The sequence below is a fragment of the Typha latifolia genome, chromosome 10 (assembly GCF_019914945.1).
Source record: "Typha latifolia isolate L0001 chromosome 10, TyphaL0001v2, whole genome shotgun sequence".
In the NCBI taxonomy this organism is placed as follows: Eukaryota; Viridiplantae; Streptophyta; class Magnoliopsida; order Poales; family Typhaceae; genus Typha; species Typha latifolia.
In genome coordinates, this window is record NC_133095.1 from 5,329,884 (window position 1) to 5,353,857 (window position 23,974).

The 23,974-nt window shown below is 34.9% G+C and overlaps 1 protein-coding gene across 4 annotated transcripts; it reads left to right on the forward strand.

Annotated features, from left to right (window-relative positions):
• The first annotated feature begins 10,296 nt into the window (after window positions 1-10,296).
• On the forward strand, window positions 10,297-23,323 carry LOC140796404 (carbon catabolite repressor protein 4 homolog 1-like). 4 transcript variants are annotated; one of them, XR_012110449.1, is made up of 13 exons: window positions 10,307-10,917; window positions 14,527-15,235; window positions 15,730-15,816; window positions 15,915-15,998; window positions 16,071-16,157; window positions 16,262-16,333; window positions 19,717-19,770; window positions 19,861-19,952; window positions 20,029-20,143; window positions 20,218-20,368; window positions 20,480-20,632; window positions 21,008-21,051; window positions 22,918-23,140. XR_012110449.1 is itself a non-coding variant. In XM_073149439.1 (13 exons), exons 1-12 carry the CDS (start codon window positions 10,760-10,762, stop codon window positions 21,026-21,028), a joined length of 1,758 nt encoding a protein of 585 aa, XP_073005540.1. In that variant the 5' UTR covers window positions 10,307-10,759; the 3' UTR covers window positions 21,029-21,051; window positions 22,918-23,140. The 4 variants fall into 4 exon arrangements, 3 of the variants coding, with proteins under 3 accessions (XP_073005541.1, XP_073005540.1, XP_073005542.1); XM_073149439.1 differs by having other exon boundaries at window positions 20,480-20,607; XM_073149440.1 differs by lacking the exon at window positions 21,008-21,051 and having other exon boundaries at window positions 10,297-10,917; window positions 22,918-23,323.
• Window positions 23,324-23,974: the final 651 nt, after the last annotated feature.

Consider the following 23,974-nt stretch of genomic DNA (forward strand, 5'->3'; position numbering starts at 1 on the left):
CTATCGAGCCCAATATCCTTATGATACAATTCGATCTGACCCGGTTCGTACCAAAACATGTGTCAATATGGTGGAAGATGATAATAAAGATAATATCGTTTCAACTCCTCCTCTAATATTACTGATGATAATAAAGATAATAAAGATGATCAGCAAGTGTAGCCCAAATGCTTTTTTCTAAGCCTTTGAGTCACTTTAAAGAAGATATGGAAGGATATTTAAGAAAATATAGGAAAGAATTTGAAATAGATGATAATTGAGGTCTAATTTGGATCTAAATATAGCCATATCTTCCAGGCTGATTTACCGATGATCCGACCGTTGGATACTTATCAATTTTGGATGGAAGATAGATCTCTAAGTCAGCTTTCCGAAATGGGGGTCGTGGGATTTGGGGCGATATGTGGATTTCTAGATATCAAGGTTTTACCAAATACTCCGTTGGATCAGAATAGATCTAGAGGTAGATATTTTGGGATAAATTATGATCGATCTAACCATCCAAAAGATCTGATATTCTGGTAGGTTGTTCCCCTAGAAGTCAGGGATCCAACGAAATTGAAATCAAGTCGATTGGATGAGTAGATCAAGAGTTATGACAAAAATATTGATCGAAGGTGAGATGATTACGAGATGGACGTGAAAGGTGGAACCTACGGATCGGCAAGATGGAGGTCGTCGATGGATGGTGGAAGGCCTTTGGACGTGGGGAAGACCTTAGGACGTGTAGAAGATGAATAAGATAGTGTGGGCTAGATCGGGGTGCTACGCAAGGCAGAGAAGATGAGGGAGAAGGGAGTCAACTCTGAGGGTCGAGAGGGAACGACTAGTCGAATACGGGGGAGAGGGACATAACCATGATAAGTCAAGTCCTAGACTGATAGAAGAGGGAGAAGTGGGCTCAAGCCAGAAGTTTCATAATAATTCATCCATGATCCTCAAGTGAAGATCAGCCCTCCTATTTATAAGAGGGAGATACAAGTGGGCTTAGCCCATTACCTAATATGGGACTAAACTAAAGCAAATGTAATAAGTAAATAAACAAATAGAGTGGATAATAATATTGAGCCCAGCCCAATACCCTTTTAGTGGACCAATTAGCCTAAAGCCCATTTTCTAGACTGACCTAGCTCACCCGGATCATATCAGTTTGACTCTTTCATCCCTTAGTACCACCAATTAAATCATCAGTTTTATCAACATGAGATACATCATTCATTCCATTAGTTGCACTTGATGCATTTTCGACTTTAATGAATCAAAATTAGTATACAACACTCTATGAACTTTTTGGATGTTTATTTGGACATTTTAAAAACAATATATTTTTGGAAAATAAAAGTTAACAAGCTTCATTTTATTTCAGGGATTAATATTGCTGCCATTGCCAACAATATATCACATTCTTCCCAATACTTATCAATTTTTTTTTATTTCTATAGCCATATTTTTTAAAAACTAGAATTCACTTTTAGATCTTTTATTTAAAGCTTTTTTCACTTTCTATAAATTAATTAAAATAATTTTGTAGTAAGATATAGACTCCCCAAGATAACTTGAATAACGTCATAAAATTTATTAAGAAATTTACAAACTTTTGTAACTTTAAACTCAATCATCTTTTGAATATTCCCGCCCTATTATTCTATAAGGTATTTGTAATTTGCATCTCTTGTTATATATTAGTAAAAAAATATTTTTATACACAAAAGTATGCTCTAACATAACATATGTGGAGTTTCAACGAATTGCAACATCCAAAGCTAAACTCTTAGAAGTAGGCACATAGTAATTCACCAAAGTTATACATACATGAATGACTTTTTTTAAGTAAGTCACACTATATCTAATATTTTCAATGAAATCTTGAATAACATTGATATCATTTTGAAGAACCAAATTTAAAATGTGAGCACAACATCTAATATAAAAACTAATTTTCTTGAATCATAACTTCTATATAACCTGAAAGTTATTCATAATAGTCTTAACAGCAACATCATTATTGGCGGAGGCATTGTCAAAGGTGATAGTTGGTACTTAATTTTTTTTTATCCCTAATCAATTAAACAATCAATAACGAGATTTGAAATAACAACTATAATATCTGGAGGTTTTAATTAGCAAAAATTGATAATGTATTTTTGTAAAGTCCAATCAGAATCAACAAGTGATAAGTCAAACACATCTATCCAACATTTTGATTTAAGGTTCACAAATTTGGAGTCAAACTAATTATATTAGCTCCTTCCAAAAACAATTTCACTTATTTTTTAGATTCATAGACCTTCAAGGCATCATTCTTTATTATGTTTCTAGATATTCGTTCATAACGTGGATTAAGTACCTTTAGAAGAACATCAAACTATGTATGCTCAACCATATTAAAATGATACTTATATATACCATCATCAATTTTGTCATTACTTCTCTCACGATAATTTGGTTATATCCTGATAAAACAGTTTTGAGATAATTTTCTTCAATAGTGTAAACCTAAGTAGCACAAGATGCAGAAGCAAAAAAATATATTCTTTGGCCCTTACATAACAAACCAGTGCAAATTTTAAATATTTCTTTATGTGTGAGGTGGTGCCTTGTTTAGGGATATTAATATTAAAGGGCAAGTATTATTATGCTTCTTTTCTCAATTTCAATAGGTATATTTTTACTAACAATATCATATGATTGATTAGATTCTTAGTTACTAACTTTAATATCTACATATAGAAAACAAAAACAAAAGTACTACTTAAATTCTTAAATTCTTATAATATTTAATTTAATAAAAATTAATTGGACGAACCAAGTTATCTTAGATTGGACCAAATACAAAATTAGTAAATTGTCATTTTTAAAACAAGTCTTCATATCATCATAGTGAGCACATTAAGATGTAAACAATAATATTAATTAATGCTTAAAAAACCTCTTGTTGACGGAGGAGGAGGCTTGAGGGTCCAACGGAGGAGAAGGCTGACGGAGGGGCCTGACTGGAGGAGGACAAGGACGAGGGAGAGGCGGTGGCTTGCCGACGATGGAGGTTGAGGATGAGGACAAGGTGACGGCTTGAGGAGGACTCATAACGATTGAGTGAATGAAAGAGTGAGTGGCGCTAATGAAGGTTGGCTGGTTGGAAAATGAATTGAGAATTTGGGATTAGGGTTTGACGAATCACTCAGTTTATATACTAAGTCTATCGAGCTGAATTTGAGCGAGCCGACCCTAACTCAGGGTTGACTTAAAATTCAAATCGAGCTCAAATTTAGGCTTAGGCTCGACTCAGTTCAAATCGAGTCGAGCTGAGTCCAAGTTGCTCATTTATTTTAACACCCTTATCTCTGCATAACATCAAGCTATAAAGTGTTATGGATCAGATCTAGAACGATCCGTCCGTAGGATGATTATAAAAATTTAGGTGGTGGTAGCCTCACGAGATAGGGTTCTAATGGTTTTTCTTTCACGTCAATCGGATATCTGGATGGAGAAAGATAATTAAAATAGTGGAGAAATATCAGAACGGGATAGAATAGTAAATATCTGACGTTGCGACGGTCGTCGGAGGGGGGCGGACAGATGTATAGTAGGGTGGCTGCTGGAGGAAGATGGTGGCTAGGGTTTGAAGGTGGAAAGATTCTAGGGCTACGATCTACTTCTAGAAAAGTAAAGACGATCTAACGACTATGATAAAACAGTAAATGCGGTAATAAAAAAATAACTAAACTCAATTAATTCTCAATGCTTGGATTTACTTGAATTCCCCAACAAAGAAGCCCAGCCCTCTATATATAGAGGGGAGCACAATGAGTCTAACTCGGACTAGTCGTAAAGGCTTATACGACTCGAACTATGACTTGCCTTAGACTAACCCTAAAAGTACGACTTGAACTAGGACTTGCCTTAGAGGCTTACATAACTTAATTGAACTTGCCTTAGTGGCTTACATAACTTAACTAGACTTGCCTTAAGTGCTTACATAAGAGATAAACATAACTTATAGATAAATATGACTTAGCTAAATCAGCATTCCTTATCCTTCTCAAATTGATTTTTCATTCTGCCATAGATAGAGTCCAAATCTGGATAAATTTTGAATGCAGAAGTTGTGGATCAGGACCTCTTCGATCTTCTCCAAGTGGTTTCGTAATATTTACTAATCTGTAAAATATCCTTTGAATATTTTTTCGAAACTGCGTATAGCTGAATTAGTTAATTAATAAATTTTAACCTAATAAGACTCTAATTAAAACAAATAAGTAGATAAGATAACTAGACTCAATCCATTGGGCCAAATCTCACCTTGATGTGATCTGATCCGATCTGACCCGATTCGCATCATAAAGACAATTATTATGATTTTAGTATATATATCAGCTCGTGAGTACAAATTATGAATATACAATTAACTCAATAAAATCAATCAGAGTCATGCAATGTTTCTACCAAGATCCATCAACAAACATAGTAAAGTCTGAGTGTGAAATGAAATCCCATCAAAGCAACAAATTTGTCAAAACTACGTAACTCGAAAATTAAATGTATGAAAAAATCGTCAAGTAAAAAAGATAGCTTGATAAAATCTAATCAGTGAAAATCCGATCAAAAATGTCATTTTCAAGAAACTGATACAAGGGCCAAAATGTGACAGCATTAAAATCAAAATGTAAAAGCATTAAAACCACTTGGCATAAACACGAGACATAAATCTACCAAAACCACAATATATGTCCATGAAATCCAATAAGACCTAAAAAAATATATATGATGATAGAATCTGGCCTAAAACATATAGATAAATTAATAAACTCGATACAATCATGTGTTATTAATAAAAATAAATAATAAGTCTAAATTGTAAGCAATGAGAAATGCCCAAAGCTTTTCGGGTCAACCGGAATTAAATATTTATTCACGGCCCGACCCACCAATCACTCGGGCAAGACTGGGCTAGATATTCTAGCCTGTTATCTAGCCTGTTATCGCTCACTAACCTATTAGATATTGGGCTTGGGTTGAATATAATGGGTCTAACATAATTGGTTAAATATAAAAAATATTATATCTTATTCGACCAAGTTTAATGGTCTTATATGAAAATATTTTATTTATCTTTCATGGGAACATACTTATATATTGATATATAGTTTACTACATATCCAATGTGAGACTAAAAAAATTCTAAGAATATGCATGAATTATGATTGGGTCATACATGAGAGTAGTGGATCAGGCTTTGAGGCTGCGCCGGAGGGGCAAAGGCTTAGCCTATGCAACTCACTACCATCTCGGGCTTGGGTCAAATCGAGTCTAAATCGGGCTTATGCCGATTAAAATGAAGCGGGTTTTGACCATATTTGGACAAATCATGCCTAATAATCATGTCTAATAGCCACGGATACAAAATTTTAAAAAACTCCTCCTAGCCCACATTACTCGATGGGATAACATAAAAACATCATCCGAAGGGGATCCTAAAATTAATTCTAGTCACCCAAATAATTCCAATTTTAAAATGAGATATTAAGTCATCCCCATACATAGTATGCATCACATCACCATACAAAAGTCTCAAATACAAAGGAGTATAATATACATTACATCATTGTTTTGGTGTAGAAAGTGTATGCGTGGATGCATTTGAATTATAGTCAAAATTTTCCTTTCCTTTTGTCTTCTTTTGAATTCTAATTAATTTCTTCCACCATTTGAAAAATTTCTTTTCCATTGAAAAAGTGGAAAAAAAACTTCTTCAAGTAGAGCATTGTAGACGGCTTGAAAGTCCAAGTAGTCGTCCTTATCATTCTTGCTTCCATCCTGTCTATCTAATAATAATGACATTTCACAAATATTATTACAATAAAGGCAACATATTTATTAGAACAATATAAACTCCAATAAAACTCATTAATAAAGTAAACATATGATGAAAATAAATACAAATTAAAAGTTCGTGGAGGAGATATGATTCCTAGACTGATTAGGTTTAGAGATAATGGAAAGATAAAGTCAGAGTCAAAATTAAAGTCACAAACCAAATCTAAGTTTATTTAGGAAAATCGAATGCTACGGGTTAAAAAATTTAGTTAAAAATTAACCTTTAAAAATCAAAATTGAGTAGCAAATGAAAATATTAATTCTACTCTAACTATGAAAACTAAAATCGGTGTGTGAAAATCTATGTAAGAGTAGAATATGAAATACTAAATATGAGTAAAAAGGTAAATATGGCTAACACAAGTTGACACATTTATTAAATGGATTGGAAATTTATCTTTCTCATATAGAGAGAAAAAAATGACATATCTACCCAAAGCCGATCAATTTTATTTCACTAGGAAATATAAACAAGATTTATTTATAACTCTTCTCAACACTCCAATGCCAAATTGTTTAAGTAAACTCTTAAATGAGAATTGCCAGATTAAATACTCTTGCAAAAAAAAAAAAATCACCGCCTTTTGATAGTCATCTGAGTGAAAGATCTAGAAGAACATTATTTTTATAATGACAAATTTATGGACATAATCACATTTATTTGAGTTGTATAAATTAGATTACGTGTATAGTCAAGTCACATAGTTTATGAAAGATCAGATTGTGTGTAAAGAAATCAAGTTAGAAAGAGGAAAAGAAAAAGAAAAAGAAGAAGAACAAAAGGCATTGAGGACAAGAAAGGAAGTTCTAAATTAGAAATGGATTTGAGGATTCCTTTAGTGGCTTATTGTAGCATGAATTAAACATATTCCTACTTTTATTTAAGGAGCTAAAAGCATAAGGTTGGATAACTGATTTGAAGAAAAGTTCTAGAATTTGAGTGCGGCGATTTTCATATATATCTGTGCATGAGCCATAGCTGATGATGATCCAATAGCAACAAAAATAGCTGAAACGTTGTTGACATCAAAAACATGGATACATGCATTTTTTATGATTAATTCATCTCTAAGATGCTAACCGATGGGATGCAATCTTTTTTCATAAGAGTAATTAATCATGTAGTTCATATTTAAAAGATTACTTAAACACTATATTATTGGAATGTTGGGAGGGTGATAAATAAATTTTGTTTCTATTGCTTGATAAAATGTAATCAATCGGTTAGGACTGTAGTTTTTTTCTCTCTATGCGAGAGAGATTTTTCATGTCAAAAAAATGTGTGTCTTATGTTAGTCGTATTTACTTTTCCTATTCGTATTTAGCTTTTTGTTTTATACTCTTAATTGGTTTCTTGCGCACCGACTTCATTTTATTTTCTTTACTAGAATAGGATTTGAATTTTCTAATTAGTTTCTATTTTCAAAGTGTAATTCTTTTTTGTTTTCTAAATCTTGTAGAACTTTGTTTTCCTAAACCAATTTGAATTTTTTATTGACTTTTTGATTTTGGCTTGGAATTTCTATTTCCATATATTTGCAAACTTAGTCAATCTAGGACTCATATTTCCCCCACAAATTTTTAATTGGTATTTCTCTTATTATAGAGAGATTTTCGAGATATAAATTTTACTTAGGAAAGGCCGGTATACTATTAGACCTCATTTTTTTAGAAGATTAGAAGTATTTCTATTGGAAAGCTAGAATAAAAGCCTTTTTAAAGTTAACTGACGAATATATTTTGATGTCGGTGGTACATGTATATTCTCGTCCTACTAAAAAATATTAGGAAAAAGCATGCCACCAAAACCAATTGATGAATTTAGGATAAGACTGATTATGATGGCATGAGCTGAATAATAAAGTAACAAACTCCATCTTTAGCGGCATCTACAAGATAAGCTCAAATGCATTTGTACTTAAAAGATAGCAAAAAAAGCTTGAGACATGCTTGATACTACTCACGAAAATATGCATAAAGTAAGGCTTTCTAAACTTCAAAAGAGTACTACCTTTTTTGACTCTTAGGATAGATGAGTTAGAGACTTTTAACAAATTGTACGCCAAGTTGGTGATATTGTTAACTCATGCTTCAACCTTGGCGAAAGCATTCCTAAAAGCAAGATCATGGGAAAAATCATTTAGTCACTTCTTAAAAGATCTAGGTGAAGCTAACTACCATAGAAAAAAAAAGAAAAGATATTGATTCTCCATAATGAAAGATTTGGTAGGTACCTTAAGACATGAATCTTCACTCAGTCTTCTAGAAAAGGTAAAAAGTATTGCACTCTCATTGTTGAAAATGAAAGATAGAGACTCTGACAACGATCTAGATCCTAAAATGATTGCTTTATTTGTTAAAAAATTTATGAAGTTTTTCAAGAATCCTAACACTGGATACAAAATGGAGGCACTATGAAAAATAAAAATCTACAAATATTTCCAACTCCCTTCCAAAATGAGGAAATATAAAGCAAAATTTAAAGTGTAGGAGTAAAAAGCCATGAGTATCAAGTTTATGGATACTTCGCTCATGAATGTCTAAGTTAAAAATATAAGGGCATGGATATGAAAGTGACGACGGTACTTAGATAATTCTGATGAAGAAGAATCCAACTTGGATCAAGACAAATATATTGCCTTGACTTTCGTGTTATCTATTGATATATTGCATAAGATTATTTCAAATAGAGATATAGATGACAATGATGGTAATGAGGATTATAGGATAAATATTGAGATGGTATATGATATTCCATGAATCATACAAACTAAAGAAATCTAATGTGAAAATGATGGAGAAGCTTAGAGCAGCCAATAATGAAAAAATATATATTGCTAATCAAATTGAAGATCTTAAAGAAGAGCTTGGGAAGATCAAAAGATGAGCGAAGACTCTACAAGAAAATCTAAAAAGTTGCATCTTGCTCTCTCATTCTTTTAAAATTAAAAAATTTTGATTTCTAAAAGTGAATGTGCATGTACCGGCAAGTTCAAAACATAATTTAGTTGAGACTCTACTCTTAACAAATTTTAGGTTATTTAAGTCAAGCTAAATCAACTTCTTAGAGAGCGAAGGAAGACCAATACAAAAGGAATATATTAGACACACCACCTTGGATGCATCGTCAACTTCAAAGAAACAAGGTGATCTATATTCTACCTTTATGTTTGTGAGACTATCAGGCGATTATATTATCCATGCTATGAGTAGGAATGATATGCTAAAATACTTCCTAGTTCTACATATCATAGATACGGTATTAGAGGTTATAGTAGGGCTATGTGCTTTATTTTGATGAGTACATGCCATACACATTTAAGATTTGGTGGTAACTATGTTTGGTAAGTAAGTTAATGTGATGGGAAGCAAACTGAAAAAGAAAAAAAAAATGTTATTAAAAAGACGTAGGCTATTATGAGTCATATTAGCAATAGCACAAAAGATAGTTTTCGGATAAATTTTAAAGACACGTGCAATATGGTCAGTGGTCAGTGGAGCTATAGGGTTCTTTATAAAATTAATCTAAACCCTAGCTTTGAGTTTTTCTTAGACATAATTCAAATTTCGCCTTTGTTAGCCCAATTTTTTATTTCTCAATTTCTATTTGATTTTCTTTTAGACGGGTTTATTCCCGTATGATATGGTCCAAATATTTTTGTTAGTTTCCTTCTTTCGGAGTTATTTTCTATTTACATTTTTAATTTTTTCAAAAAGATTAAAAAATAATTTTTTTTTGAAAACTTTTCATTTTGAATTGTATTAATTACCTACCTATTTGATTCTTATAATCCAATCCAAATATGCCATATATTATTATCACAGTACAACATGTCATAAGTTGATCATTGGGTGTTAGTTAAAAAGCACAAATACTAGAATGCATGCATATTAAATCTAAATTCCGTCAAAAATCCAGAAAATATCATACTAGATTGACATTAGCTTTGTAGAAATTGCATGTTGAAGGAGAACTTTCTGATGGCATTAAAATTGACTACTTGATGGTGGACATGCAGACCATTGAGAACGTCCTCCACTGGTCCATTGTACCTATCATCCTTGATTGTAAAACAGAGGTCCTCACATACTGTGGTATGATGATTTCCATGTAATCATCTCTGCAGTTCACGCTGATCAAAATTAATTTGGCATTTGAAGATCAAAATAAATCAGTTATCATACAAATAACAATTTCATCACCACATCAGTACCAGTTTATAGGAAGCTTCTGGAAGCTATATAACAGTGCTATTCATGAACCAAACAAATAAAAATAAAAATAAAAATAAAAATAAAAATAAAAATAAAATCCTATCTTTATTTTTTTTTTGAAGTAAATTAAATAAATTCCCAAAATTATTGTCTTACGAGAAACAGGAAAAAGAAAAAGAAAAAGAAAGGTACAAGTATCGGGTGTTTAAATGGAAACGGGGGGAGAGCGTTGCAACTTACAAATATCACCCCAAGATAGAAGAAATCATCTCGCTAGCGGTGTCCATTCTCCTCTTCTCACGATTGATTCCAAAAACCTTCTTCTATCTCTCTCTTCCGGTCATGTTTTTTTTTTTTAAACCCTAGACATCTTAGAGAACCAGATCGATACCTCTAGAAGAGTTCTCCTCTCTGGTTCTACAGATCGCTCCTCGCTTTACCCAAGAAGCCATTCTCCAATCTCTCCTTCCCTTTCTTGCGCTAACCCTAGCCGTTCTGATCCCTAGGGTTTTTTGGTCGCAGCGGTCAACCCTGGCGGTGTCCGGGGTACGGTAATGGCGGATCTGCCCCGCTTCCGCACCTGGTCCAGAATTGCTCTCGGTTGCTTGGAGGAGGTGGGGATTCGTGCGGCGCTAGGGTTAGGCTTTGAGGGATCTGATTGCAGGGAAGCATGCTGATCGTGCTGCGGGTGCATCTTCCGTCGGAGATCCCCGTTGTTGGCTGCGAGATCACGCCTTACGTTCTCTTGAGGCGCCCGGACAACTCCATCTCCAACGAGGATGTTTCCGAGTCCAACCCCATGCATGGCTACTTCGTGCGGTATAAGTGGTGAGCTCGATCTCTGCTTGCTTTTCTTGTGTTATGGTTGGAATGCTCGGTCCATCAATTGACGAGGTTATGGTTCTTCAAAGTATTGTTCTTGATGCAAATAATTTCTAGTTTCCTCTGCACTTTTCACTTTGCCGTGTTTGGATATGATTCTGTTTTTGATTACTTGGTGTTTCTGACGACAAGTCATATTTGGGTATTACCTTCACATGAGCATGAGGTGCCCTTTTTCTGATATCAATCTGGATTAACATTTTGGTAGTGTTTCGTGACAAATTTTGAGTTTGTTTCTTAAAATCCTACATCATTACTGGATGAACGGATCTTTTTTCTTTCTTCTATATATATTGCCCAAAACTGAGGTGGTCTTATGACACAAAAGCTGTGAAATATCAAGATCTTCATTGTTATATGCATAGAATTAATGGTGGCCATTACCTCCGCAAGAGTAGTCTTAGAGTAATAGCAGTAGTAGCAATAGCCTTCTAGCTCATGCTCTTCCCTGCTAATCCTTACAAAAATAGATTAGAGATGGAGAGATAGGATGAGAACAATAAAAACTATGGCAAAAACACCTATTCAGCTCAGATAGATATGCGTCTTGGAACTATTCCCTATACTTCGCTAGAGTAACCTAAACGAATCATAGGCTAATTAGGAAATGACCTGTTTACCAGACTTTAAGGTAGACTAGAGTAATTACAAGGATATGTACAAAAAATATCTAACCTGAGTTTGTTCTCAAAGTCCTACTTATAACCAATGTTCCGCTAGCTAATCATGATCAACATATTTGTTTTTGCATGAAGTATAATAATATATGAAGATTAACATTTCTTGAACTATAATATTACGAAGGAGAACAGAACATAGAGATAATCATAATACATGAAGTATAATATTGCACAAAGTTAATACAATTAAAATTATATTATGAAATACGAGAAGATAAATATGTGAGTGAATCAATTAACCAAGGGTCTAAATGGAATAGCTCAAATCTTTAATTCAGGTGCAAGGAAAGATCCAAACCTTTATTAATAAACCAAATTTCATATTTTAATCTAGTGATAAATAGAATTCCTGAAGTTAATACTAATTCAATCTAATTTGACTTGGGCCTACTTAAATGCCAAAACTAGATTAGGCTGCGGTTTAACCCATAGGCCCCAATTATTGTAGATGGGGATGGGTTGGGTCTTGGGCCCAACCCTCCACACTACTTAGACTGGGTTGGGCTACTATTAGGCCGCAATCCATCCAAGTTGAATTTCGAACTTGCCCCAACCCCACAAAAAAAAACTATTCTAGATGAGCCCGAGCTTGCTGCCCTCTCCCACGTAGGGAACAATGACAATCCGTATCATCTGGTGGCCAGAACATAGTGAAGATACAACTCGGAAGATGAAAGGAGTCAAGGAAAAAGGGGGCTTGTTTGCTAGTGTGGTCATCGATGATAACCTTTCCCTTCATGATCACCGGCCATGGAGGTCATCACCCACGGTTTTCCAACCATGAGAGCACCAATCAAAGGCATACGAGGCCTCTTATGCAAAGCCTCTCGAGCTGTCCAATAAATACTCAAAGTCATCGGCCGACAATTTACTCCAACGAAGCCCAAGATATGAAATCTATATTAGCATGCTATAGGCTGGAAAGAAGTAAAATTAATTTCATGAAGAGCGAAGGAATTCACAGGCAATTTGTTCGGTAGGGTTTGGTTTGCTTTGGTGGCGCTTTGGCAACACAACTTTGACGATGACAACTTCGGCGAGGGAAGAAGAAGAAAGAGAAGGGAAAGAGGGAAGAGAAAGAGAAGAATGTGGAGGATAGCATGGGGAAGGAGAGAGTTTGCAAAGGTTTATTTATTGGTATGGCATTGACGCCACTGCAGAAATTGCGGCGGCCCCTCTTGTCCGAATTGGTTTCGGGAAAGAAGAGAAGGGAGGAAGGTGAGGTCACGTTCCCGCATGTGACCTTTTCTTAAATTAATTCTTTTCTGGTTATTACATGTTTTGCCGTTTCCATTAAAAATCCTTTTTTAATTCAAATCCACCCAAATCCCTATGTATGTTTGATCTTATGCTTGTATAGACATCCCAATGGCATAGGGTAACCTCATTGAGCAGTTAATCAAAAGTCATTGTAATTGAACAAAATAAATTAAAATGAAGTTCAGACAGACCTAGTTGAACTGTGAATTGAGTTGGTTGGACTTGCATTTAGTCTAATTGAGTTAATTGGACTGTATCGTATGATCCCATATTCCCATTGAATCCAAAAGAATCCAAAATGGACAATTGAGTATATATATGGCAACATCATCTGCTGTCACTCTCGTCCCCACTCAGTGCAAAGCATTATCCACCAATTGGTCTAAAACCCACTGATCACAGTTCCATCTTAGTGATATTTGGCTAGAACCACACAACATTTATCAAAGTGTTACCTTTGTAGAAGCCCATGAATAGTGTTCAAAGGATGACGAACAATTTGCTGAAATGGCTTTTTCTTGGAGACACATGACTAGCTAAATAATAAATAGAAATCCTTGTATTCTCTCCAAAGTTTCTACCCCAAGAACCTTAGGTTTTGATGGTGGAATCATATCTCTCTTGGCACTTTGTTCAGTTGCATCTCTTTTATTCTCCTTGCTCACTAGCTCGTTCATCCATTAATATTATGTTAAACCATTATGAGCAACCATGCTAGCAATCTAGCAGAGTAGCAGCATATCATCTACCTTACAGCTTTTGTTAGAATTATGGTCTCATTGCCAACAACTTATATGATCTTGCATTGGAAGTCTGTTACTTGCAGCAGCTTGATTGTATCGGACCTATTGGCATTCTAATAAGGGGATTGTTTCATTAAGCTCTTTGGCTTGTCTATATCTCAGAAAATTTAAGATTTTTGATTTGCTCTTTTCATATTAGTTTAAAAGAATGTTCTTTGGGGCTGCCCTTTCACTAGGCAAATTGTGGCCGATACGATAGATTGGTATATAAACCACTTAGCCTACAGTTCATACTCTTGATTTTGCTTTTGCTTGAAATTGACACCAAGATTTATGTAGTTGATGCTAAGCTGGTAGTCATCTGTGCAAGTTTATTAATTTTTTAGGGGACCTCTTCCTGTGGGGTTTAATCTAGCTATCATGTTGTTGGGATTGTCATTGGTTGTCATGTTGGGCATACTATTTCATTCTGGCCCATGTCAACCCATGCAGATTTGTCAGCCTTGTGCTTCCTTGTGATAACTGTGCTGATACGCACATGTGATGCTGACTGCATGCCACTACTATGACAATCCTTAGTCAGGAGAAGGTTTAGGTGATGGAAATGACTGTCCACCATTGGGAATATTGACTTTCTTGTGCAGTTCTGTTAAAATTCTGATCTAGAGTTCGTTATTCCTATGTGCTTTGTTTTATTGCTTTATAAGAGTACAAAATTTTCATCTCCTTCTAAATCATTTATAAAAATCTTCTATGGGTTCCTTATGCAAGTCATTTTTTAATATGTATCTTGCTGCAGTTCATGTCACATATTTGGGCAAAGTCGGTTCTCTTATGTCATATAATTTATATCTTGTATATCTGTTCTCCAGGTATCGCAATCAAAGTGATCGAAAAGTTACTGTTTGCAGCGTACATCCAACTGAGCAAGCAACACTGCAATGTCTAGGTTGTGTTCAGTACAATATACCTATTTCCAAGAGCTACCATTGCACTGCTAAGTGTCTTTCAGATGCCTGGCAGCATCACCGAATGCTGCACGACCAAGCAAAAGATGGTACAAACAAAAATGGAACTGAAAAAAATAGTGAATCTGGTTCAACGTCTGGCATAGGTCAGAGCCCAGGTGCTAAGAGAGGTGCCATAGCTATGCATCCCACCCCTGTTACGGATAAGAGTGGTGAAATTTGGTTTGAAGTTGGATGTTCTAAAACATATACCCCAACAGCTGAGGATATTGGCCATATTTTGAAGTTTGAATGTGTAGCAATAGGTGCAGAGAAGAGAATACCTGTTGGAAATGCAAATACAGTTCTGACATCTCGAGTAATTCCAGCTCCCTGTCCACCCCCACGCCGCATGATTTCAGTTAATGATGTTCTGGGACAATTTGATTATAATAGTCAAACTGCATCATCTGGTACATTTTCAGTGCTCTCATACAACATTCTGGCGGATACTTGTGCAATAAACGAGCATTATAACTATTGCCCATCATGGGCCCTTTCATGGCCTTACCGCAAGCAGAATTTGTTAAGGGAAATTATTGGTTACCATGCAGACATCCTTTGCCTTCAGGAGGTGTGTGATTTCAATATTATGTGCTTTATAGATGATTACCGTTTTGTTGCTACATATGCCTGTGTACTTGGAATCTCCAATATATGTGTCAGATTGTCCATGGAAATGAGAAATTGTGCTAGTTCAACCAACGTTAAATATTGTTCTTCTTAATTCAATTATATATGCCTAAGGAGTTAGTTATCCCAGCCTATATCAGTTAGAACTGAAACATGTTATCAAGTTAACTATTTAATGGAACTTGGAATATAGGAAGACTTAAGGGTTGATAGCATCTTCGTGGGCCTTGTGTGTCATGCAAGATTTTTTCTTCTAATTCTTATATTTCTAGGGCATGCATAAACACTTCAAGATACGGATTTCATTGCAGTAAGATACTAAAACTATAAGTTTCCCATTCTGGTATTATGTTCTAATGGAATGCTGTACCCTTTCGTAATGATTTTATTGTAACTTGTGGGCAAGCTATGGATGGCAATTATTTTGTTTTGCAGGTCCAAAGTGATCACTTTGATGAGTTCTTTGCCCCGGAGCTAGATAAACATGGGTATCAAGCACTTTACAAGAAAAGAACATCTGAGGCAAGCCCTTCCATGTCAAAATGCTACATATTATCACTTCTTTATCACTTCCAGCCTTCCAGATAATAGATATAGTGAATAACTGCTTGTTTGTGCAGGTTTATAATGGAAATCCAAATGCAGTTGATGGTTGTGCAACATTTTTCCGCAGGGATAAGTTTTCACATGTCAAAAAATACGAGGTATGGTTTATGCTGTGATTGATTGTCCTTCATTATGGTATTGTTAGCTCACTCATTCAGTTCCTGTTGCAGGTTGAATTCAATAAAGCTGCACAGTCGTTGATAGATGCACTGGTTCCTGCTGGCCAGAAAAAGGTTGCCGCAAGTCGGTTGATTAAGGTTTCTGGCTTGAGCTTTGTTCAATAATCAATATCTTGAGCTTTACTTGGTTTACAAGTTTTATTTTATTTTATTTTATCTGATGTCAGTTTTTCTCTGGATAGGATAATGTTGCTCTGATTGTAGTTCTTGAAGCTAAATTCAGTGCTCCTGGAAAGAGACAGCTTCTCTGTGTGGTCAGTTGCATTGCTCTTTAATTTACCCTCCAATTGTATAATTTCTCTGTATACATGTGTGTTGTGGCTCATTTGGTTAAATACATACATGGATAATACTTGATTTTTTATTGAAGATGTCTGCCTTCTTCAGATTAGATGAGTCACAAGCCAGGCTTTAGTTAGTCAACATATTCCAAGAGTCAGGGTTTTGGTAATGTGCAGATTCCAAGAGAATCATAATATTGGTGTTTTGCACATTCCTATGCGAAAATTGAACACCAATATTAGTACTTTGAATTCCCAGTTTAAGCTACTACTATGTAGGGTAGTTGGTCTTTGCATGGAGAAGAAGGGACATTTGTCATCTCAAATCCTTATTATTTGTTAATATTCCTCTTCTTGATGGAAGCATCTGATAGAGCAATCTGTCAGAATTATGTAACTTATAATAAGACAGCATCATGAAACAATATGATTTCATACCCTGGTGAAAGCTGAAAAGTGCCTCCCCTTGTATGCAGGCAGTTATGCTGCTCCATGTGCATGTGATATGTGGGCTGCCAGGCTCTGATGCTGTGTATCAATAAAAATATTAAAAGTCATATATACATGTGTGTGTGTGTTGTGTGTAATTTATGTACTTATATATTGGATATTTTGCTGGTAATACATTAAAACATGGGAAAGGGTAGCTAAATAATATATGGAGATTCATTTTGATGCATTTCCTATCCACTGTTAGAATGATAATCTACAAATATATGATTAGTCATGTGAACCAACAAATAAATAGTTCCAATAAATATTATAAGTTCATGATTGCCACCAAACATAATATTAATCATAACAAATCTTAAAAGAAGGCTAATACAGCTTCTAATATCATATGTGATGCGGACATCACTGATAGGACACGATGGTGTGTGTACCAGCGTAGGAGGCGCCGACAGTTGATGATCCCTCCTATATGGATTTGGTTCTAATTTTAATTTATTTAGGATGTCTTTTGTTTATTTCCTATGTAGGATGTTTTTTCCATTATAGATCTATATATAGACCCGTTATATTTTCTTTGGAGGTTAATAAAAGTTTATGCGATTTTGTTCTCTGGAGAATCTTGGTGTGAAATTATTTCTTAGGGTGAAGGTATGAAATCCCATTCCTTCCCTTCTTATTTTTCTCTTTCATATTTCTCCACCACGTTTTGCATCAATATGCATATTCAGGCACATAAGCATGAGGTACATATTCTTGTGGGGGATACAATGCATGTCGTTTGCATATGATTTGCAGTTTGCATCCAAACCTACGTATGGACTATGGGGACTTATAATGTATAATGCAGTTTGGATGTATATAAGGATTGCACATGCATATGCATGGCAGTTTACTCATCCTCATCTCTTATTTAACCGCATACACCTTTCTAGAAAAGATGTTTATACTCTAGGTTTGCTGTATTGTATATTTTTTAATATAAAAAATATTAATGATCAGCTCGTGGTTATATTGGCATATGCTTATGATGCTTCTGGACACCTTAGGGAGAAGGTTATATATCAATGAGAACAAGTAACCAAACCTTTAGTCGAAGATTTATAAGCTGTTGACCCAGACTTAAGGTGTTTTGTTATAATGAGAACAAGGTGGGAGGGAACCATTGTGGAGTGAGGGCTGAGGACTAGGATTCTTGTGCATGTTGATTGTAGTTGCACATATTTGGCCAGATCCGAATCACTTACCACTTTCCTCCCCTTATTCTTCTCCAGCTTCTCTCCTCTCTCCTTCCCCTTCTCCTCTCTGTCTCTTCTTTGTTGTACCACAGTATGAAGCATTATCTTGTGTTGGTGGCACATTAATCCTTGACTTTAGTCGATACTATTTGGGCCATAGGTGTATCTTGGTACATCCACAGCTCAAATTTATTTGTTAATGAAGTGTTCTCATGTCTCTTTTTACTCTCCCATGTTGGTTCTGATCATTCCCTTCACTCCTGTATATTGGTGCATTATATCCTTCAACATGTACTAACTATATTGATTACTTCTCAACTAATCTTATATGCACTTTATTTTCTCCCATATATAATCTTCCTTTCTTTCTCAAGGCATCCTCTACTTTATGAAAGACGCTGGTGGAATAAGCGGTCTTTATCTTGATAGATTCCCACGTAAAGTTACCAACTCTCGCTTTACTATTTTCTTCCCACTTAGGTTTGGGTCTTCCCTTTTGTCACAAATTCATATCAACCTTCATAATATATTCAACTTTTCATAATGGTGAAATATGCATTCTCCTTTAAATATGAATAATAACCTATTGCACATAGGTAACTTTCGAATTTTAAGTATATTTGTTTTCATTATAGAATATTAAGTGTACTATTCACATATAAAATCTCATAATTATCATATCACTATAAAGAAAGTTATAGTTATTATCATATCCCTTGCTTGTTATGGTTATTATTCTTAGTTATAGACCTTTTGACCATGGGATTTATTCTTAGGAGCATAAATTGGATTTTCTTCCCTTGTTGTCCAAGAAAGCTGAATTATGTTTTTTTGCTTTAGTTTTATTTTTATTTTTATAGTCTTGTAATGGATACATTGTTTGGTGTAAGGTTGTATTATCCTCTTCATTCTGATGGAATTCCAAAATTGAGGTGTCTTGCTCGATTGTAACCTCATTTTGTTTCTCTAGAAATGTTACCAAATCCAATCATAGCAAATTCAGGCAAGAGAGTTGCTATCCACGAAAGCTGCAGTGCCACTTGGTTGGTGGAATTATATATCTCCTTTAATCGAAGAAGTGATTGTCTAAACTCCATCTGGAGAAAGAAAGCCTCGAAGTAGAAAGACTATATCCTAATTTGTAATTGATGGCTTTATTTGAGTATAACTAAGGAAAGAAAACATATTAAGTCACTAATTACTTTTAAAGCTTAAGTTAATAGGTAATGGATACTTTTCAGATGGCCTTGAGCTTGGTTTAAGCTTTTATAGTAGTTAGGTGAGTTAATATGTAATAATGTAAGTCTTTGAATTTGAATCCTGTTAGACCTATCCACCTTTTTAAATATAAAACATTAAAACCTCCACCAATTTAATTCAAATCCATTTCTTGGGCCTATTAAGATGTTTCGAGCTAGGATTGAGGGGGAGTGTTAGAGTATAAAAGAGTAAAGTCACAATTCTCTAACAGTTTAAGTTTTTAGAGTAATTGGTGAGTAAAAACATAGAAACCTATAGAATAAAGGATGTACACTGTGCTACTAGGGAAGTGGAGAAGTTCTCTCATCTGTTCTTTTCTCAGGACTGGGCTGTTCAAAACATGTTTATGAAGGAATATCTAGTGCATCACCTATGGATCTTCACTAACCATTTGTTTACTCTATGTAGGCCAATACACATGTGCATGTTCATCAGGATCACCACGATGTTAAGCTCTGGCAGGTTTTCATCTGATAATGTCGTGTTGTATAATTGTAATTTGCTTTCATATCTTTCCAGTGATCATTGGTTTCATCAGTTCAATCATCTTAGGTGCATACTGTCGTCAAAGGATTAGAGAAAATTGCTGCCAGTGCTGATATTCCAATGTTGGTTTGTGGAGATCTCAATTCAGTTCCAGGAAGGTATGCATCTCTGTAGCTGCAGCCATTCTTTAATTGTGCTATTTTGGGTTTGTAAACGAGATTTCAATGTTTGTAGTGCTGCTCATACACTTCTAGCCATGGGTAAGGTTGACCAGTTGCATCCAGACTTGGCTGTGGACCCCTTTGGCATTCTTCGTCCGCTAAGCAAGTTGAATCACCAGCTTCCTCTGGTAATTCTCATGTTGCATTATGTGACTAGGATTTTCAAGTATTTGCATATTGAACATTATCTCAAATGTCGCAGGTTAGTGCATATTCATCTTTTGCTAGAATGGCGGGTATTAATCATGGTTTGGAGCAACAAAGGTGGAGAATGGATCCTGCAACAAATGAACCTCTATTTACATGTTGCACTAGGGATACTACAGGAACACACGATTACATATTTTACACAGGTAGGCAATTTTTTATCCTTTTCCATTTGATGATTGTATGTTGTTTTTATTCTTATGTTATGAAATTCTTATTGAATTTATTTCAACAACATTTGCATATTGTGGTTTCAGCGGACTCTTTGATGGTGGAAACACTATTGGAGCTATTGGATGAGGAGAGCTTGCGTAAAGACACAGCTCTTCCATCTGCTGAGTGGTCATCAGACCATATAGCCCTTCTAGCAGAGTTTCGGTGCAAGGTTAGAGTTGGACGTTAAAAGTAGCGTAAGTACATGAAATGATATATCTTTTTTCTTAATTTGTCTTCTATATGAGCTATGCATAATTGCACCGTTCAATTTTACATTAGGTAGTTTGCATTATGCTACTGTTGTTTATTGTACTATTTTTTTGTCATGTGTTCCGATTATGTAGTTTTTGTAGGATTTACTCTTTTAAAGATGGCAAGTGACTAATTTTTAAAGTTTGATTTTGAAATCTGTGAGAAGAACAAGTAGAGAAGCACCCCAATGATAAACTTTAGTATCCTATTTCTTTTATGCTGACCAGGATTTTGTTCCGATGCAATTTAAGACCACATTATTTCCTTAGAGTAATGGTTCACTTAGTGAGACACTAAGGCTTGTTCGTTCCATTCAGGTGTCATGGTTCAAGACATAGAGGTTGCCTGTTCACTAATGAAGGTAAAGCTGAACTGGGACACCATCACATGGACCTTATGCTTGAGTAATTCTGTATAGTTTGTTAAAAGGATTGCTATTTTGTATGCCTGAAGTAGATTGTAATAAGACATGGACCCTATGATTTCTACTCATGAAAATAGCTGCTCTTCTAGTTTCGAATCAACTTCCGACGCTTATGCATGGATGATCCTATATATTGGGTTGCAAAATCGTAGTGGTAGGAGATCAAATTGCACAACCTAGAAGTCTCTTGAATTTTAACTGCCAACAATTGAGTTCAAACATCACAAAATATGCTTGATGTATATCCATTGTTTTAGGTGTTAATGATCTATTTTTCTTAAAAATAAGAAACAACTATGATGCAACATATACATTTTTAGCATTTGAGAAAAATAAAACATATCATATGGACTATTTGTCTTGAAATTTTTAACATGCTATGGGTCCCTTTTAGAACTTGTCTTAGTTTTTAGGTCTAACTCTTTTAACTTTTAGTTGCATGATAAATGCTAATGGAATATTATTACGAACCAGATCTGGACTAATTTGGACGTAAGAAAATTATAAAAATTTATATGGTGGTAGCCTCACGAGTTATGGATAGTGGAGCAAGTTTAGAGCGGGGCAGAACGGTAAATATCCAATGTTGCGGCAGTCGTCAGAGAGTGGTGGACAACCAAGAATGGTGGTGGATGACCATAAAGTAGGGTGGCTGCTGGAGGAAGATGGTAGCTAATGTTTGGAAGCTTGAAAGTGTTCTATGGTTATGATATATTCAGAGAAAGATAAAGACGATCTAATTTGTCTATTTCTTTTTATAGAATAATTTGGCTAAATTCAGATTTATTCCATGATTATTATTAATACATGTCAATTTTTATTTATAGGAGTAAAAATTCTAGTAGATCGGATCCATATACGGGTTATCCGATCTTTTTGAAATTCAAAACAATTAAATAACTCAACCGAGTTGACTAACCTAACTCACGTGGTCGGATCGTAACAAATACATTCAATGATCTGTTGGACTATTGTTACAAGCTAGCACTTGATTCCATTAGAAGGACAATAAAGCTTTTCTTTGATCTCCTTTCTAGTGGTTTTGCACTTTGGTATGGATATCTCTAGTATAACTCTAATAATTATGCAATTATTTTAACATTTTGTTTAGTTTTTCTTTTGCTTTTCCAACTTTGTGATCTACTAACTTTTGCAAAAGAACTGTCCCATCACCTACCTTTTCTGAGGCTTTTTAATCATTTTCATTTTTCATGCTCTTTTGAGAGAGACCTTTCATTCTATTTTGCTTGTGTACCTACATGAGCTTCTGTTTCAGGTGACAAAGCATTTAAACTGTTGAAAGTCGTAGCAACTTGTGTTAAGACATACTATATAATTCACGTGATGAGAGATTTTTGGAAGGCAATGGATAGGATCCTCTATAAGGACTAACCAATCCAGAGAAACTGCTATAGTGGCTTCATATTAATGTTGTTATTTTATTCACTGTTTAAACAGTAATACTGCTTTACTGGATTATATTTGTCGGTCAGTTTCAGGTGCCACATAAAAATCCTGATTCTTTCTGAGTTCTTCTTCAGAGTAATTTCTGGATATTTGTAGCACGTGGTACATGGTGTTTCAGATAACATATTGATGTTCTTACAAGATCAAGGCTATCATGTACCTAAGGCCTCTATTGAAAAAATAATATCCTGATTGTCTTGCTTAGGACGTGGTTCTCTGGGTTTATGTTTATTAATCACAGACCTTGGACAAGTGGACTTTATGAAGTCCTCTTTTTTTGTTTGTTTGTTTGTTTGTTTTCCTTTTACTGATCCTTTAAATTTTGTTATGATGCAGGTCCAGTAATGTAGTTGTGTTGTAGGAGGAAATGGAAATTGGTTGATAGAGACAGAAGTTAATCTCATAAAGCTGAGGAGGTAGATGTTGTTCCTTGTAACATTTCATGGTGCTCAATGACGGCATCTATCTGCCTATATCATTTGTAACTTGGCTCATAGAAAAAGATGCAAAAGAAATTCTTTCCTTTCTTAATATAGCTCCAAAGCTGGTTTAGGCATGACATAGTATAGTTTCCTCAGAGCATGTCCTTTTATATAGAATTATTGCTTGATAACAAAATGTCAGTCAGACCTAGAAGTTTGCTTCAAGAATCCTAACTCAAATATCGGAAGAGGATTTCACTTTTAGGGCATATGCAGGATAATTTTGAATGAGAAAGTTTACATCCGCTGTATATTTTTCATCTGTTATTCTTTATACAGCTCCAATTGACCACTGCATTTTGTTATAATATCTCAAGGAACACGGAGTTAGATGTAACCTAAACTATCCATTTATTCTGCATATCTATCCTGCTTATTGCTTTATCTCCTCTTGCAACCCTCAAGGAAGCTGAGCCAATTTAGGCGAAGTCAAATGTAACGTGTGAAATAAAAATGTTCCTACGTACTTTTGAATGTAGGATGGAAGCATCATGATTTATTGCTAGTTTATTTCCTTTCACATGTTGGAAGTAATAAAGATTGTACGCAACCTGCAGTTATGATTTTGGTTTTTTGGGTGAAGATACAAGCAAAGCACAGATAGATTGCATCTAACTGCTTAGTGCTTAGAAAGAAGCATACATGTAAGTAGGTACAGCATTATCAATTCATGAAGTGCTGCAAGTGCAGTGCATTAACTCGATCAATGTATAACTTGCAATTATCTTTTAGCTTCAAACTTTTGTCGTTTGGCTGAATGTTTGATTGGAATGTCTCATGAATTTGATTAAATTTGCGGTTGCCATGATGGCAGGGAATGCTCCGTGCTAAACTGCTGATAACTATGTTTTAGAGAGAATTTTTGTGACATGCTATTTGCATTAATTTGTAAATTTCTTGCGTGGTTTTCT

What these genes read in the sequence shown, in the direction of transcription:
- LOC140796404 (XM_073149439.1), top strand. Translation starts at nt 10,760, where the DNA reads ATGCTGATCGTGCTGCGGGTGCATCTTCCGTCGGAGATCCCCGTTGTT. An exon ending in CCGCAAGTCGGTTGATTAAG is followed by an intron (nt 16,158 to 16,261) that starts GTTTCTGGCTTG and finishes TTCTCTGGATAG; the next exon opens with GATAATGTTGCTCTGATTGT. An exon ending in CTCAATTCAGTTCCAGGAAG is followed by an intron (nt 19,953 to 20,028) that starts GTATGCATCTCT and finishes CAATGTTTGTAG; the next exon opens with TGCTGCTCATACACTTCTAG.